General features: G+C 42.5%; 1 protein-coding gene across 1 annotated transcript in view; it reads left to right on the forward strand.

The window, feature by feature from the left end:
• The window catches only part of cdc40 (cell division cycle 40 homolog (S. cerevisiae)), a 154892-nt gene that overhangs the window by 23205 nt on the left and 114572 nt on the right, over nucleotides 1-17115 (forward strand). The window contains exon 3 of the mRNA XM_069887585.1: nucleotides 2160-2289. Coding sequence (XP_069743686.1) covers nucleotides 2160-2289 — 130 coding nt within the window. The remainder of the gene's footprint in view (nucleotides 1-2159; nucleotides 2290-17115) is intronic.

A 17115-nucleotide genomic window follows, 5' to 3' on the forward strand; every position in this document is an offset into this window, starting at 1 on the left:
AGGACACCTGCCATCCCAACCTATTTGTAGGATCCTTCATAGCTGATTTATTATCCCTTTCAACCCTATTTTACCTGCTCTCTCCCTGAAACACTTGATTCTCATCCTAATCTAGAACCAATTGACTTCCATCTTAAATATACACAAAGATTTGGCCTCCACAGCTATCGTGGCAATGAATTCCAATGACTCAACCTCCTCTGGAAAAAGAAATGTCACCTAATCTCCGTTCTCAAAGGGCATTTTTGTATTCTGAGGCTCTCCTCTGCTCCCAGACTCTTTCCTTCCCCATCCCTCCATCCCCATAGAAAACAGCCTCTCCACGTCCACTCTATCCAAGTCATGTATATTGTGAACAACTGGTGATCCCTGCAAAATACCATTGGTCATGGACCTTTAGCCAAAACAACATCCTTTCACCACCAGCCACTGCCTTCCATGGGCCAGCAAATGCCAAATCCAAACTGTTAATTCATCACAGATCCCATCCATCTGTACCTTCTGGATCAGCCTACCATGAGGGACCTTGTCAAATGCCTCTGTTTCTTCCACTGGTACCCACTGCCCTCTGTGTGTGGTGGTGGTGGTGGGGGGGGAAATACCACTTAAATCCATGTTAAATCATTTTCGTGTTGCCCCCCCCCCATTCCCTGCCCCAAGCCTTTGGCCTCTCGTTTGACCCTCCAAGCTGGAAAAACACTGACATCTATGCCTCATTATTTCCCAAGATATAGGAGCAGAAGGCAGCCCATTGGCCCATGGAGTCTGCTCTGCAAGAGGTATTTGTGTACATCTATAATGGGTGGCCAAACTGTGGCTCACGAGTCACATGCGGCTCCTTGATGTATAATGTGCAGTTCGTGGAAATGTGCTGCCTGAGACAGAAATCTTACAAACTGGTGGTCACAATCCTAGTGTTAGTGGGCATGGATTGCATTTGGAAGTATCTGGTATGCATATGTGTACTTTTTGATTATTGAAACTATTACAAGTTAGCAGTTTAAAAACTATTTGCATGAATAAATATAATTACGTACATGTATTAATATTTATAAAATTGTAACAAAATGTGCATATAAGAGTAAAATGTGTCGTAATATTTTTCGTGTTTTGTGGCTCTCAAACATCTGAAGTTTATACACTAATCAAGTTTGGCCACTCCTGCTCTATAAGGTTAGACATCAGGGCTACAGGGTACGAAGTCCCAACTGTCGAACCTCTTCTAACCCAAGCCTTCCAATCCTGGCAACATCCTTGTGAATCTTTTTGCTCCCTTTCCTAATTTATTATTTCTCTTCCTGTAGCAAGGTGACCAGAACTTTAACAGTATTCCAAATGTGACCTTGTACAGTTCTGACATGTTATGAGTGCCTCAGCCTGGTGAATTAATGTTCAATGTGAATCTGTTGTCATATAAATAAATACTCCAAAATAACAGCGAATGACAAAAATGTTCAATAACTTTTTGACATCAGTTCTCACCATGGATGGCAGTATAAATATCCAATGAATAATTAGGAGGGCAAATGGAATGTTGACCTTTATTGCAAATGTGTGCAGTTTGAACAAAAGAAGTGTTGATCCCACTGCACTAGGCATTGGTGAGATTATACCTGGAATATTGCCATATAACTTTCCTTCCTCTGATATATGGAAGGGTATACTTGCACTGGAGACAGTTCAGAGAAGGTCCACTTGGTTACACTCCTGAATTTCCTTTCTGTGTCCATTCCTTTCTCAGACTTGATAGTTCACAAAGAATTCTACAGTACTTTGAAGAATCGTTGAATCATTATTTTGTAACTAAACTGAAAAGTATTTGATACAATGTATCTCAAGTTGTCCTGACTCCATAGATAGTTTAATTACTTCATCGAGACAATGATGCCGGAAAATTGTAATGGGGCTTGCTTTCAATTTCCAGTTTATTTTCAAATGATTGAACTTGTTTTGACTGCATTTTTTAAAAATTATTTTCTTGACTTCATAGCTCTTATTTATTTTATATTTGAAACACAAATATTTTATTGAATAAATAACTGATTTGGAGTTTCAAATTGGGTTCGGGCTTTCCTAGTGAAATTACACGGCAGTGACTAGAATAAAAATGTGTATTTTGAATCACAACAATTAATCAAATTTGCATAATATCTTTTCAGTTTGGTCCAGTGAACCCTTTCAAGACACAGCAGATGGCTGCCCCCAGAAATATGTTGTCTGGATATGCTGAACCTGCCCATATTAATGACTTCAGGTTTGAGGAACAAAGAAGAACCTTTCATACCTATGGTAAGCAGCAATTTATTCTTTGAGATTTTCCTCAGTGTTAAAGGTGAGCCTGTCAGCGGCATGTAGCCTGTGATAGTTTTATTTGTATTCTAATAATAAATTTGCCTTGACCAAAAATGGTGGATGCTTGTAGGTGATCTCTTGCTCTGCTCACAATAGAGGCATTCTTAATTAAATTTTTTTTTGCTTCTCTCTTGTAGTGTATGATCGTGAGAGCCCCCTTTCACACTTGCAAGTGATCCCAGGAATTAACCGTCAATTGACCTTTAAAGTGTCGAGTGTGAAAGCAAAATTAGCTCAACACCGGCGTCAGATAATGTCATTTCAATGCCGGGGATTGATGGCCTCGACCCCTAGTACAATCCCCAGCATATGCAGACGCCAGCACTGCAATCAGGCAAGTGTGAAATGGTAATTGCATTGTGGGATTGAAGTTTTTGCGTGAGTGCAGGAAAGTGAAGGAAGAAAAGATTGAAATGAAGGTATTAACTTTGCCATGGGAAAGTTGCAGCAGGAGAGCAAGAGAGGAAATAAATAGCAATAGCAGACAATTTTTAAACCGTGTGGGGAAATTGGTAGCACTATAGCGCACAATTTATAAAGACTGGGGGAAAAAGCAATGGTGGACCTGACTTCCCAGAATGCTCTGCAGCAGAGAAACCACTCCATGAATGCTCTGTGCAGGCAGATGGGCATACAGCCCTTTCTCTGCCACATGGAATTCTTGGAGGGCAGGTCCATCATCGCTTTTTCCTGATGGTATTTATAAATTGTACGCACTAGCACTACCAACTTTCCCACATTATTTAAATTGTACGCGTAGTGCTACCAACTTTCCCCACACTGTTTAAATTGTATGTGTAGTGCTACCAACTTTTCCACGCTGTTTAAATTGTATGCAATAGAGCTACAAACTTTCCCACGCTATATAAATTGAGCATTATAACGCTGCCAATTTTCCCACAGTTTAAAAATTGTCCACCATTGCTTTTTATTTCTAGCACTTTCCCATGGTCCCTGATAAAGGTTTATATTAGGTCGGCATAACAACATCAGAGGCTGAAGGGCTCATACTGTGCTGTACATAAAGCTTAATGATATAATTAGCATAATTAATATGCTTAATTTTGCTCAAATATAAGATCATAATACATTTATCAGGATTTAGGGCAAGTCCACCATTGCTCGATGTGTTATGACGTCACTGGTAGAAGGTAGAACGGTCCTAACCCCGGGGATGGCTCCTTGCAAGTGTGAAAGTGATCAGTGTCCCAATTAGAAGTGGTCGTACGAAAATCCAAACCCCCATACCTATCCCAGGACACTGAACGGCCAATTTAATGGGATGCAAGTGTGAAAGGGGCTAGAGATTGTTTTGTTGCCTTAAATGTGTTTGAGAATGCTTTTAAAGAAGGATGCATGACCACTCAGTGGTGAATTTGCAATGGCTTGGTAATGGTAGAAATGGGAGCTGTCATTGCACATTTTTTGAAGTCCACCTGTTGAGTGATGTGTGGCGACCAATGACCTTTTGACAATTCTTCAAGATGCTGAAGAGTAACAGCTGAATTATGTCGTGATAGTGGTTAAGATGAAGTTAGAGGAGAGACTGTATTAAGAGCAAACATATGAAGCATGTGAGCAAGGAAGTAAGGTTAGCAAAATGTACAGGATTTAAAGATCAGTTATAGATTTTGTAATGGATCCATAGTTCCTGGAGTAGATTAAGCAGAAAAGATATTTCTCATTCTGTGTGCTATAAATTTGAAAGATCACTTTTTTTTATAAAAAAAAAGGCACTCCCCTCACATCTACGTCAGAGTTTCTGAAATGTCTGCCTTTTTCCACTAACGTGGCTTCCCCTCCACCATTATTAACTCAGTCCTCACCTGACTTTCCTGCTAATTTGCCCTGGTCCCCTCTGCAGAGGGCAGAAGTACATTGAATTTATTCTGCCTGGAGGTCAGTGACCAGTGGAGTTCCTCAGAGATCTGTTCTTGGACCCATGTTCTTTGTGATTTTTTTTTTAATATGGCCTGGATGAACAAATGGAAGTTTGTTCAGTAAGTTTGCAGATGACATATAGTCTGGAGCTATTAGACCATAAGACATGAAAGCAGAAATAGGCTATTCAGCCCATCATAGAGCCATAGAAGCAAGCTCTCCATACCTCTCCCATTCATGTACCTGTCTAAATTCTTCTTAAATGTTAAAATTGAGCTCACATTCACCTCTTCAACTGTCAGCTCATTCCACACTCCCACCAACTCTCAGTGGAAAAAACCTATCTACATTTACTCTTGTCTGTCCTCATAATTTTAAATACACCTCATTCTTCTACACTTCTGTTTCCCTGTAATTCAGTTCCTGAAATTCTGGCAACATCTTAGTAAATCTTCTCAGCTGTCTATCTATCATATTGACATCTTTCCTGTAGTTAGGTGATCGAAACTGCACACAAATAATCCAGACTTGGCCTCACCAATATGTTACGAGCCCAGAGGACCCCAAAACCCAGCAGTGATAGATATTCACCAAAACAAAAGGTTACTTAAACAAAAGTTGTTTTTAATTATCTTTAAACATGAAAACAGAATCACACTTTAACTTATCACTATTGACTTAACTAACCTAACTTAGTTCACCAGGCTTTGGTGCTTGAAAGGTAAATGATTTCCACTCAGGAAGGTTCTTGTTTGTTTTCAGGGAGTGATTCATTGTACACTGACACCCACAACTGGTTCATTTTTTTTTAAGAATCAGACACTTCAGTTTCTTGCCGAAGAAACTTGCCCCCTCAGGGTTCTCCAGATGATAACCTCTTTCTTTCAGGTCACCTCAGAGTGCCTTTTTGTTTCTCTTATTCCAAATGAAACATTAGACAGCCAATCCCCTCCTCTTGCATGAATCACAAAGGCTTTGACCAGTCACAACCTGTGTGTGTCTCTCTCACACACACACAGAGAAAGCCTGTTTTACTCTCTCTGCTTGAAAAACCACATGACCCTCCTAGAACAGCAAGTTCCCTTCCAGACAGAATGCAGCTCCGACAAGCTCTTTCATCTGTTGCCTTTTTGTAAACAACAATTCATTAATGACGTCTCTTGGGCACTCATCAAAGCTTTTGCAAAGGCTCTGTGGGCCCAACATGTCTCGCATTCAGAGCTCCAGTATTTTAAATAAGAACTGTTTTAAATTGTTTGTATGTGACCTACACTAACAAACCTGCCTCAGTTTATCTCCCAAAAACATATCTACATATTGTCACAAATATCTTGTACAACTTTATAATAGCATCCCAACTCCTATAATCAATACTTTGTGATTTGAACACTCTCTTGTCATCCATATTCACCTGTGATGCCACTTTCAAGGAATTATGCATTTGTGTTTCCAGATCCCTCTGTTCTTCCACACTCCTCATTGGGACCAGAACTTAGGGAAGGGTAACCATGAAGATGTGAGGCATGAATTAGCTATGATAGACTTACAAGTACCCTTGATGGGCTGACAGTAGATAGATAATAGCAGATATTTAAAGATTATTTGGAAGAACTTCAAAAACTGTACATTCCTGTTTGCCTTTGTTACAACCCCAGAGGACCCCAAAACCCAGCAGCAATAGAAATTCAACAGGACAAATAGTTATTTAAACAAAAGTTGCTTTTAATTTTTTCTTTAAACATAAAAACAGAATCAAACTTTAACTTATTACTATTAACCTAACTTGACCCTCTTCTAACTCTAAGTACATGTGTATGTTATGTTGTGTGTTCAGGAAAGTTCTTTGCTTTAATAGTCCAGTCATTCACTTTTAATTTCTCCAAGTTCACCGGAATCAGGCAATTCTTAAACTGTGCACAGATTTTAACATTTATGAATTTTCACTAGGATCTGATGCTTAAAGTTAAATGGTTACTGCGCAGGAAAGTTCTTGTTGGTTTCAGATATAGATTTGTTTCTCTTTGGACACGCACAAACTGATTTCCTCCGATCAGTCACTTCAGTGTCTTGCAGAAGAAACTTGCCCCATCGTGGATTTTCCAAATGATAACCTCTTCTTCCAGGTCAACACAGAGTATCTCTTATTTCCTTTATTACAGGAGAAACACTCCAGCCAGCCATTTCCTCTTGTAAGGATCACAAGGGTTTACAATAGGCTGAACTCAGAACTCACAACCTGTCTTCAAAATGGTTTTAACAAGCCTGCAAGCTTACCATGTTTCAGCCTCAAACTGACTGCAGAACTGATCCCTCCCTCCCTCTCTCCCTGAAAGATCTTTACCAGCACTTGAGCCCAGACTTTTCCATGTGCACCTGCTTTTCAAATTCTTTCCAAAGGGCTCCATTGTCTCTGCAAAGTCTTCAGCAAAGCTCTTGCATTTTAAATGAGATGTGAAGTGTAAGTATCTGTGAAGTGACTTACACTCTTTTTTTGGCTTGGCTTCACGGACGAAGATTTATAGAGGGGGTAAATGTCCACGTCAGCTGCAGGCTCGTTTGTGGCTGACAAGTCCAATGCGGGACAGGCAGACACGGTTGCAGCGGTTGCAGGGGAAAATTGGTTGGTTGGGGTTGGGTGTTGTGTTTTTCCTCCTTTGTCTTTTGTCAGTGAGGTGGGCTCTGCGGTCTTCTTCAAAGGAGGTTGCTGCCCGCCAAACTGTGAGGCGCCAAGATGCACGGTTTGAGGCGATATCAGCCCACTGGCGATGGTCAATGTGGCAGGCACCAAGAGATTTCTTTAGGTAGTCCTTGTACCTCTTCTTTGGTGCACCTCTGTCACGGTGACCAGTGGCGAGGTCTCCATATAACACGATCTTGGGAAGGCGATGGTCCTCCATTCTGGAGACGTGACCCACCCAACGCAGCTGGATCTTCAGCAGCGTGGACTCGATGCTGTCATCTATCTCTTTTAAAAACATTTTTATATATGATATATTATACCCATAACACCATAAAAATTAAACTGGATGAACCATGGTTAACAAAGTAAATCAACCAAAGAAGAAGGTTCAGTGCTGGAACCCCTACTATTTACAATATCTTTGGCTTGGCTTCGCGGACGAAGATTTATGGAGGGGGTAAAAAGTCCACGTCAGCTGCAGGCTCGTTTGTGGCACACAAGTCCGATGCGGGACAGGCAGACACGATTGCAGCGGTTGCAGGGGAAAATTGGTTGGTTGGGGTTGGGTGTTGGGTTTTTCCTCCTTTGCCTTTTGTCAGTGAGGTGGGCTCTGCGGTCTTCTTCAAAGGAGGTTGCTGCCCGCCAAACTGTGAGGCGCCAAGATGCACGGTTTGAGGCGTTATCAGCCCACTGGCGGTGGTCAATGTGGCAGGCACCAAGAGATTTCTTTAGGCAGTCCTTGTACCTTTTCTTTGGTGCACCTCTGTCACGGTGGCCAGTGGAGAGCTCGCCATATAACACGATCTTGGGAAGGCGATTGTCCTCCATTCTGGAGACGTGACCCATCTAGCGCAGCTGGATCTTCAGCAGCGTGGACTCGATGCTGTCGACCTCTGCCATCTCGAGTACTTCGACGTTAGGGGTGTAAGCGCTCCAATGGATGTTGAGGATGGAGCGGAGACAACGCTGGTGGAAGCGTTCTAGGAGCCGTAGGTGGTGCCGGTAGAGGACCCATGATTCGGAGCCGAACAGGAGTGTGGGTATGACAACGGCTCTGTATACGCTTATCTTTGTGAGGTTTTTCAGTTGGTTGTTTTTCCAGACTCTTTTGTGTAGTCTTCCAAAGGCGCTATTTGCCTTGGCGAGTCTGTTGTCTATCTCATTGTCGATCCTTGCATCTGATGAAATGGTGCAGCCGAGATAGGTAAACTGGTTGACCGTTTTGAGTTTTGTGTGCCCGATGGAGATGTGGGGGGGCTGGTAGTCATGGTGGGGAGCTGGCTGATGGAGGACCTCAGTTTTCTTCAGGCTGACTTCCAGGCCAAACATTTTGGCAGTTTCCGCAAAGCAGGACGTCAAGCGCTGAAGAGCTGGCTCTGAATGGGCAACTAAAGCGGCATCATCTGCAAAGAGTAGTTCACGGACAAGTTTCTCTTGTGTCTTGGTGTGAGCTTGCAGGCGCCTCAGATTGAAGAGACTGCCTTCCGTGCGGTACCGGATGTAAACAGCGTCTTCATTGTTGGGGTCTTTCATGGCTTGGTTCAGCATCATGCTGAAGAAGATTGAAAAGAGGGTTGGTGCGAGAACACAGCCTTGCTTCACGCCATTGTTAATGGAGAAGGGTTCAGAGAGCTCATTTCTGTATCTGACCCGACCTTGTTGGTTTTCGTGCAGTTGGATAATCATGTTGAGGAACTTTGGGGGACATCCGATGCGCTCTAGTATTTGCCAAAGCCCTTTCCTGCTCACGGTGTCGAAGGCTTTGGTGAGGTCAACAAAGGTGATGTAGAGTCCTTTGTTTTGTTCTCTGCACTTTTCTTGGAGCTGTCTGAGGGCAAAGACCATGTCAGTGGTTCCTCTGTTTGCGCGAAAGCCGCACTGTGATTCTGGGAGAATATTCTCGGCGACACTAGGTATTATTCTATTTAGTAGAATCCTAGCGAAGATTTTGCCTGCAATGGAGAGCAACGTGATTCCCCTGTAGTTTGAGCACTGACCACCGGCTGGTTCGCTGCAAGCTCAACCTTCACTTCAAGCCAAAGCCCAGGAACAATAAAACCCCCAGAAAGAGGTTCAATGTTGGAAACCTGCAGTCAGACGAAGCGAGAGGAAACTTCCAGGCAAACCTCAAAGCAAAGCTCGACGTTGCAACCCGCCTCACGGACCCGTCCCCTGAAACCCTCTGGGATCAGTTGAAGACTACCATACTGCAATCCACTGAAGAGGTACTGGGCTTCTCCTCCAGGAAAAACAAGGACTGGTTTGACGAAAACAGCCAGGAAATCCAGGAGCTGCTGGCAAAGAAGCGAGCTGCCCACCAGGCTCACCTTACAAAGCCGTCCTGTCCAGAGAAGAAACAAGCCTTCCGTCGCGCATGCAGCCATCTTCAGCGCAAACTCCGGGAGATCCAAAATGAGTGGTGGACTAGCCTCGCCAAACGAACCCAGCTCAGCGCGGACATTGGCGACTTCAGGGGTTTCTACGAGGCTCTAAAGGCTGTGTACGGCCCCTCACCCCAAGTCCAAAGCCCGCTGCGCAGCTCAGACGGCAAAGTCCTCCTCAGCGACAAGATCTCCATCCTCAACCGATGGTCAGAACACTTCCAATCTCTTTTCAGTGCCAACCGCTCAGTCCAAGATTCCGCCCTGCTCCAGCTCCCTCAACAGCCCCTAAGGCTAGAGCTGGATGAGGTTCCCACCCTGGATGAGACATATAAGGCAATCGAACAACTGAAAAGTGGCAAAGCAGCAGGTATGGATGGAATCCCCCCAGAAGTCTGGAAGGCTGGCGGCAAAACTCTGCATGCCAAACTGCATGAGTTTTTCAAGCTTTGTTGGGACCAAGGTAAACTGCCTCAGGATCTTCGTGATGCCACCATCATCACCCTGTACAAAAACAAAGGCGAGAAATCAGACTGCTCAAACTACAGGGGAATCACGTTGCTCTCCATTTACAATATACAGGTATATTGATGATCCAGACGAAAGAATTGTATATAGTATCTCTAAATTTGTAGATGACACTAAGGTGGGAGGCAGTGCAGCTGTGAGGAAGAATTCAAGAGGTTGCAAGGTGCATTGGACAGATTAGGAGAATAGGCAAATTTCTGGCCGATGTAGATCTAGATAAATGTGAGCTTATCCACTTTGGTGCCAATAATAGGAAGACAGGCTATTATGTGAATGGTGAGAATAAGTAAAGGGAATATGCAACGAGACCTTGGTGTCACATTGCATCATTACTTGGAATGCAGGTACAAAAGGCTTTGAAGAAAGCAAACAACATGAGCGAGTTGGATGTTGGCTCAAAGGATTAAGGGGTATGAAGGGAAAGCAGAAATAGAATCAGAATTTATTGTCATGAAATTTGTTGTTTTGTAGTAGCATCACAGGTCCAAATATTGCTATAAATTACATTTTTTTAAAAAAATTGGTCCATTATCTGTTCAGAAATCTGAAAGTAGAGAGGAAGAAGGTGTTTTTGTACCGCTGGGTGTTAGTCTTCTAGACTCCTGTACATCCTTCTTGATGGTAGCAGTGTAAAGAGTACATGGCCTGTGTGCTGGAAGTCCTTAAAGATAGAACCTGCTTTTAAGGACACCGTCTCTTGTAGTTGTCCTTGATGGAGTGAAGGCTTGTGCCCATGATGTTGCTGGTTAAGAGTAGGCTAATATGATTTTTAATGGTGGAGTAGTTTCAAAGAACTTGATGGTCTTCTCCTGCTCCTATTTTCTATGTTTCTATTGGTAGAATCTAGTGTAGTGTAGAGTAACACACACACACACACACACACACACACACACACACACACACACACACACACACACACACACACACACACACACACACACAGTCAAGCTGTGGTCGAAGACTGATTTATTGCAATGCCAGCTCTGTTTATATTCACTCCCTGCCTTTGACGACAAGAGTACCATCATCGCAGCGCTGGCCTCCGACTGACAGACATTCCTGCTGTTGCCCACTGTTTCCTGCCATTCAGGAGGTCACACAGGATAATGGTCATTGGTCCTTGCAGGGCTCTCATGATCGTCATGCTCACCGGCCATTTTGTGAGCTGGGTCATGTGGTTTCATTCTTATTGCTCAATGAGCTCTGTCCAGTTCCAAGCTACTCAGAAAATTAGCTTTTCCCAAAACCTCGGGAATCCATTTTTTTAAAAATTGAATTGGATCCGAGCCTTCAAGACCAACACTTTCAACATTATTTCTCCAACTCTGATTTTCCAAAACATCAATCTTCTTCAATAAATCACTCTTCTGAATCTCCCAACCAGTAAACAAGTCCTCCATCTGTTCCATCTTTTTACACTGCTCCACGTTTTCTTTACAATCAAGAAATGAATCTTCATTCTTTTTAAATTGATCTTGAACCTTATCCACTGCTCTCAAGCATTTGCTAACATCCATTTTAATAGAAGACTTTTCACCCTTCATGTCAGACATGTCACCTTTCATCTCAGTTAATTGCTCCTGACTACTGAAAATCCTTGGTTCATCTGCATGACCAAATTCTCTATTTGTTTAGATAAATCAGATAAGGCAACAGTAGAATGTGATGGGTCTGATTTAAATTTAAAAGTTTGTCTCAATACAGTCCTACCATCAGTCAGGCTTTCTTCTTCCTCCACAAGTTATTCTTCCTCCTCTTCTAATCCAGTGACTTCTTCCTCCATTGAAACGGAGGTCAGGGCAGTCTGAACGCAGTGGTGAAGCACCCTCCCCTCCCCCACAGCTCAATACAAACATATCTCACCCACCCACCCCCAGTCCAGAGTTGCTGGGCTGAGGGAGGTCAGGACCCCACGAAGTCTGGGCTGATTCAAGCATTGCGTGTGCGTGAAACTTCGCATGTGTGGTTGATCATCGTGCTCCGAAGGAGATCGATATCGGTCGCCAGCACCATCTTGCGTAGTGGAACGCGGGGTTCGAATCGGTGCAGTATAGACCCTACTAGTCGACGGTCACTGGGGTCGGGGCTGTGCTGAAATTGATGCTGGAGGGATCATATATAGTCATTTTTGAAAATAAATATGGATTTGGTGGATAGTAAATTTGTTTTGTGGGATGCATTGAAAGCTTATTGAGGGGACAGATTATTAGTTATACAGCTAAAATTTAAAAAAAGAACAATATTTGGCTGAGACAAATCATTTAGAGAAAGAAATAGAGACTTTGGAGAGAAAGAAGTACAGCGGGATGCCATGGAAACTAAAAAAAATTCCTTTTACTGTATAATTAATTACAAACATAAGTTTGAGAAGTTATTACAGAGGACTAAACAACGTTATTATGAGTTGGGTGAATGAGCTCACAAAGTGTTAGCGTGGCAATTAAACACTACACAGGCTTCTAGGACAATAAATGCTATTAGACTTGACACGTTGATTACTTATAAACCTCAGGAAATTAATGATGAATTTCATGAGAAATTGTTCAGCTCTTTGTCTGAATTGACTTTACCATCTTCAAGGGATGCAGAGATTAAAGACTTAGATGTTTTTTTTTTAGCCGTTGTGGTGGAGAAGGAAGCACTATGGTAAATGTCTGGTGGGAAATTCCCAGGAGAGGATGGTTTTACTTCTGAGTTTTATTAAGATTTTCATGATTTGTTGATTCCTTTATTGATGTTTTGAAACAGGCGATGGAGGCAGGTTTTTTTCCAGATTTTTTTTCTAGAGCGCTTATTACGGTTATCCCTAAGAATGATAGGGATCCATTAAAAGTGGGATCTTATAGACCTATTTCTTTATTAAACATGGATTATAAGATTGTTGCCAAGGTTCTAGCTAATAGATTAGCTAAATATTTACTGGATTTTATTTTTTTGTCAATCAAGCTGGTTTTATTAAAAATCGGTATTCTGCTGATAATATTGTAAAATTGATTTCTATAATTAATTTTTCTCAGGGGCAATCCAGCCAACCTATGATAATTGCTTTAGATGCTGAGAAGGCCTTTGATAGAGTAGAATGGGGTTTTTTTGTTTAAAGTGTTGGAAAAGTTTAAATTCGGGCCAATTTTTATTTGCTGGGTTAAGGCTTTATATAAAAATCCATCGGCTTGAGTTGTGACAAATGGGCGGGTATCTTCTTTGAATTATCTAGATTGAATAGGCAAGGCTCTCCTTTATCGCCAGCTCTATTTGCATTGGTTATTGAACCATTGGCTCAGTTGATTAGGCAAAATAATAATATTAAGGGTATTAAGGTAAATGCAGATGAGTATAAAATAAATTTGTTTGCAGATGATCTTTCGATTATATTTAATGCAGCCCATGTTGGGCACTCTACATGTGAGATTGGAACAATATGGTGAATTATCATGTTATAAGATTAATTGGGATAAGAGTGACTTTGCTTTTCTTATTATCAGATTAGAGCCTTATTTTTAGTAATTTTGGATATATGTTATGATTGCCTAGACAGCCAAGATTTGAAAGTTTACTTACTGAAGGGGGTAAGAAGGGATTTATATTTGTGTTGTATACTTTATTACAACTTAAGATGCTTAAAACGGATATTTACAAATCTAGGTTTGGATGGGAAAAAGATTTGTCTATATCCATTTCTCAGGATGATTGGATAACTATATGTGAGGATAGTATGACTAAATTAGTGAATGTAAGATTATAGATTAGTTCATTATAATTTTATACATCAGTTATATTTAACTCCGGAGAAGTTAAGGAAATATAAGTTTATTTCTTTTGATTATGTTTTAGGTGTCACAAGCAAGTTGGTTCATTTTTACATTCTACTTGGTTGTGCAAGACAGTGAAACTTCTTTGGAACAGAATTAAGGAATTTTAGAAGGTTTATTTAAGTTTAAAATTTTGCTTGACCCTATGGTATTTTATTGGGTTATATTAAAAAATTGAGTTTGGAATTAAAATTGGTTAAGTTTCAAATTGCTTTTTTGAGACTGGTGTTGGCTGTGGAAAGAAAATGTTTGGCAATTATTTGGTGTGACAGAATATAGATAAGTTTTTGGGAGATAAATTGGGGCAGGGTTGTTAGTGTAGGTCACATACAAATACTTTAAAACAGATCTTATTTAAAATACTGGAGCTCTGCTAATGCTAGACATGTTGGGGCTTCATAGCCTTTGCAAAAGCTTTGGAGAGTGCCCAAAGGACTTCACTAATGGATTGTTGTTTACAAAAATGCAACAGCTGAAAGAGCTTGTCGGAGCTGCATTCTGTCTGGAAGGGAGCTTGCTGTTCTAAGAAGATCGTGTGGTTTTGCATGCAGAGAGAGTCACAGGCTTTCTGTGTGTGTGTGTGTGTGTGTGTGTGTGTGTGTGTGTGTGTGTGTGTGTGTGTGTGTGTGTGTGTGTGTGAGAAAGAGAGACAGAGAGACAGAGAACTTCGACAATGTTACAGACAGTAACAGCAGCTAGGACTGGAACAGGATAAGCTAGCAAGCTTGTGGAAAATTTGGAAGACTGGTTGTGACTACTTAGTTCAGCCTGGTCAAAGCCCTTGTGGTTCATGCAAGAGGAGAGGACAGGCTGTCTAATGTTTCACTTGGAATAAGTGAAAAACAAAAAGGAACTTTGTGATGACCTGAAAGAAGGAGGTTATCATCTGGAGAACCCTGAGGGGGAAAGTTTCGTCAGCAAGACACTGAAGTGGCTGATTAAAAATAAATCAATTGTGGAGGTCCTGGAACAACAAATCTCTCTCTCTCTCAACTGACAAGAACCTTCCTGAGTAGCAACCATTAACTTTCAAGCACCAAAGCCTGGTGAACTTTATAAATGTTAAATTCTGTGCACAGTATAAGAATTGCCTGCAATCAGTGAACTTGGAGTAATGAGAAGTGAGATTGGACTGTGAACCAAAGAACTTTTCTAAACTTGCACACACATTACATACATGTGCGCTTAGAATTAGAAGGGGGTTAAGTTACATTAGTTAAGCTAATTCTGTTTTCATGTTTAAAGATAATTAAAAACAACTTTTGTTTAAGTAACCCTTTGTCTTGGTGAATATCTATTGCTGCTAGGTTTTGGGGTCCTCTGGGCTCGTAACAATGGAAAAATGAGACTGATTTAAGTATTCAATGGGGGCATATGGGAATGAGCTCTTGTATTCCATAGGAAAAGATCATGTATAATTTACATAATAATTATTCCTTTTTGTTTAAGGTTTGGAGCCCGTGTATGAAACATATGAATTTGTAATAGTTTTTTTTCCCACGGGTGTTGGGGTTGCACCAAACCATGGCGATAGTTGATGAATGTGAAATGATCTCCTCTTCTGTCTTCTATTTTCTATTCCTTTCCTTTTTCTTCTGGGGTAGTTTAGAGGGAGGTTGGCAGGAGTGGGCAGGTTAGTGTTGGGGGATTATAGAGGATAAACATTATGTATCTGTTTGTATTCTGCTTTTGACTGTGTGATTTATTTTGAGTAATAAATAAAATTTTAAAAAACAGTAGATGAATGGGAATGGGAGGTCCCGGCCCACTGTGTCCATCAGCCGCTGAAGAGTCTGAGCAGTGTTCTTATACCTGAAGGGCATCCTCATGAATTTGAATAGGCCGAAGCAGGTGATTATGGTGGTTTTGTGTATGTCCTTGGGTTGCTCTGGGATTTGACGATAACCCCTGTTTAAATCAATTTTTGAAAACGTGCCCATTGTAAGTTGGCATTAAAGTCCTGGATATGGGATATCTGTCTGGTGTGGTAGCCTCATTCAGGCATTGGTAATCACCACACGACCTCCACCCTCCTGCTGCATACAGGGGAAGACATCGTGTGCTGGTGTGGAGCAGGGGGCCCTTGATGTGTGGTGTCTTACCCCGTGCTTTGATTCCGCGGAGGAGAAATGTGGTGCCACGATTGCAGGGAATTCCACCAGGATGTGTTGGTAGGCATTGTCAGAGAGTGTGATAGAGTCGATGTAGGTTGCCAGTAGTTTAGCTTCTCCCAGGGGTATAGTTTGAAAAGTTAATGCATGCACCAAATGCCATCCTTTTAAGTCTACCAGCAGGCAGTGGGCATACAGGAAATCGGCTCCCAGGAGTGGTTGCACCACTGCCGCGAGGTGGAGGTGCCGTAAGTTCATACAGAGGTACTGTTTGCTGCCCTCAGCGCTGGGGCCCGGCTTGGAATTCCGGGTGTTGTAGGTCTATGGGGGAAGGATACTTATTTCGGTACCAGTGTCCACGAGGAACCGCCTTCCTGACAGAGAGTCCCACACTTGGAGGAGGCTGTCACGTTGAGCAATCGCCACAGCCATTAATAACAGTTGGCCACAGTGTTTCCTGGAAACTCGCAAGGTTTGTGACATTGACGGACCCTTGCATCCCATTGTTGATGATAATAGCAATGTGGCTGGGAAGGAGTGTCCACTTGCCTCTCCGTCTGCTGCGGCCTTGTTCCCGGGTGGGGTCGAGGCTTGGAAATTTGTTCCACTGAGATGCTGTTTTCTTTCTTTGCTCTCCAGTGCATATCTGCCTGGGCTGCGATCTTCCTCTGGTCGCTGAAGTCCTCGTTGGCGAGCAAGAGTCAGATATCCTTGGGCAGTTTCTCCAGGAAGATCTGCTCAAAGGGCCTGTGCCCCTCGACGAGAACGAGCGTCTCGCTCATGTGGGCGGATGGGGCCCTGTCCCCCAAACTGTCCATGTGCAGCAAGCATGTGGCATGCTCGCGCTGTGATAGCCCAAAAGTGTGGGTTAATAGTTCTTTGAAAATATTGTATTTACCTTGCACTGGAGGCTGCCGTAGAAAATTGATGACCCACGCTGCCATGTCTTGGTCAAATGAGCTCACTATGTAGTTGTAGTGGGGTTGTTGGTGGCGATATGTGGAACTAGGCCTCTGCCTGTTCGAACCACATGTGGCTGCAATGCTCAGAATGTTGGCAGCTTGAGCTAGATGGCTTGGAGAGTTGCTTTGTCCATCATCTTTGGGTCCAAATGCTGGTTGGACCTATCGTGTGCACTACGTGAAGTATGGAGTGAGAACGACACACACAGTCGAGTTGAGTCAAAGACTGATTTATTGCACTGTCAGCTCTGTTTATATTCACTCTGTGTCTCTGATGACTGGAGTGACGTCATCACAGCGCTCGCCTTTGACTGGCTGGTGTTCTGCCGTTGCCCACTGTTTCCCGCCATGTCGGAAGTCACGCGGGACAACATCCGTTGGTCCCTGTGGGGCCCTCGCGATCGCTGCATT

This window comes from Narcine bancroftii, chromosome 6, assembly GCF_036971445.1.
Source record: "Narcine bancroftii isolate sNarBan1 chromosome 6, sNarBan1.hap1, whole genome shotgun sequence".
In the NCBI taxonomy this organism is placed as follows: Eukaryota; Metazoa; Chordata; class Chondrichthyes; order Torpediniformes; family Narcinidae; genus Narcine; species Narcine bancroftii.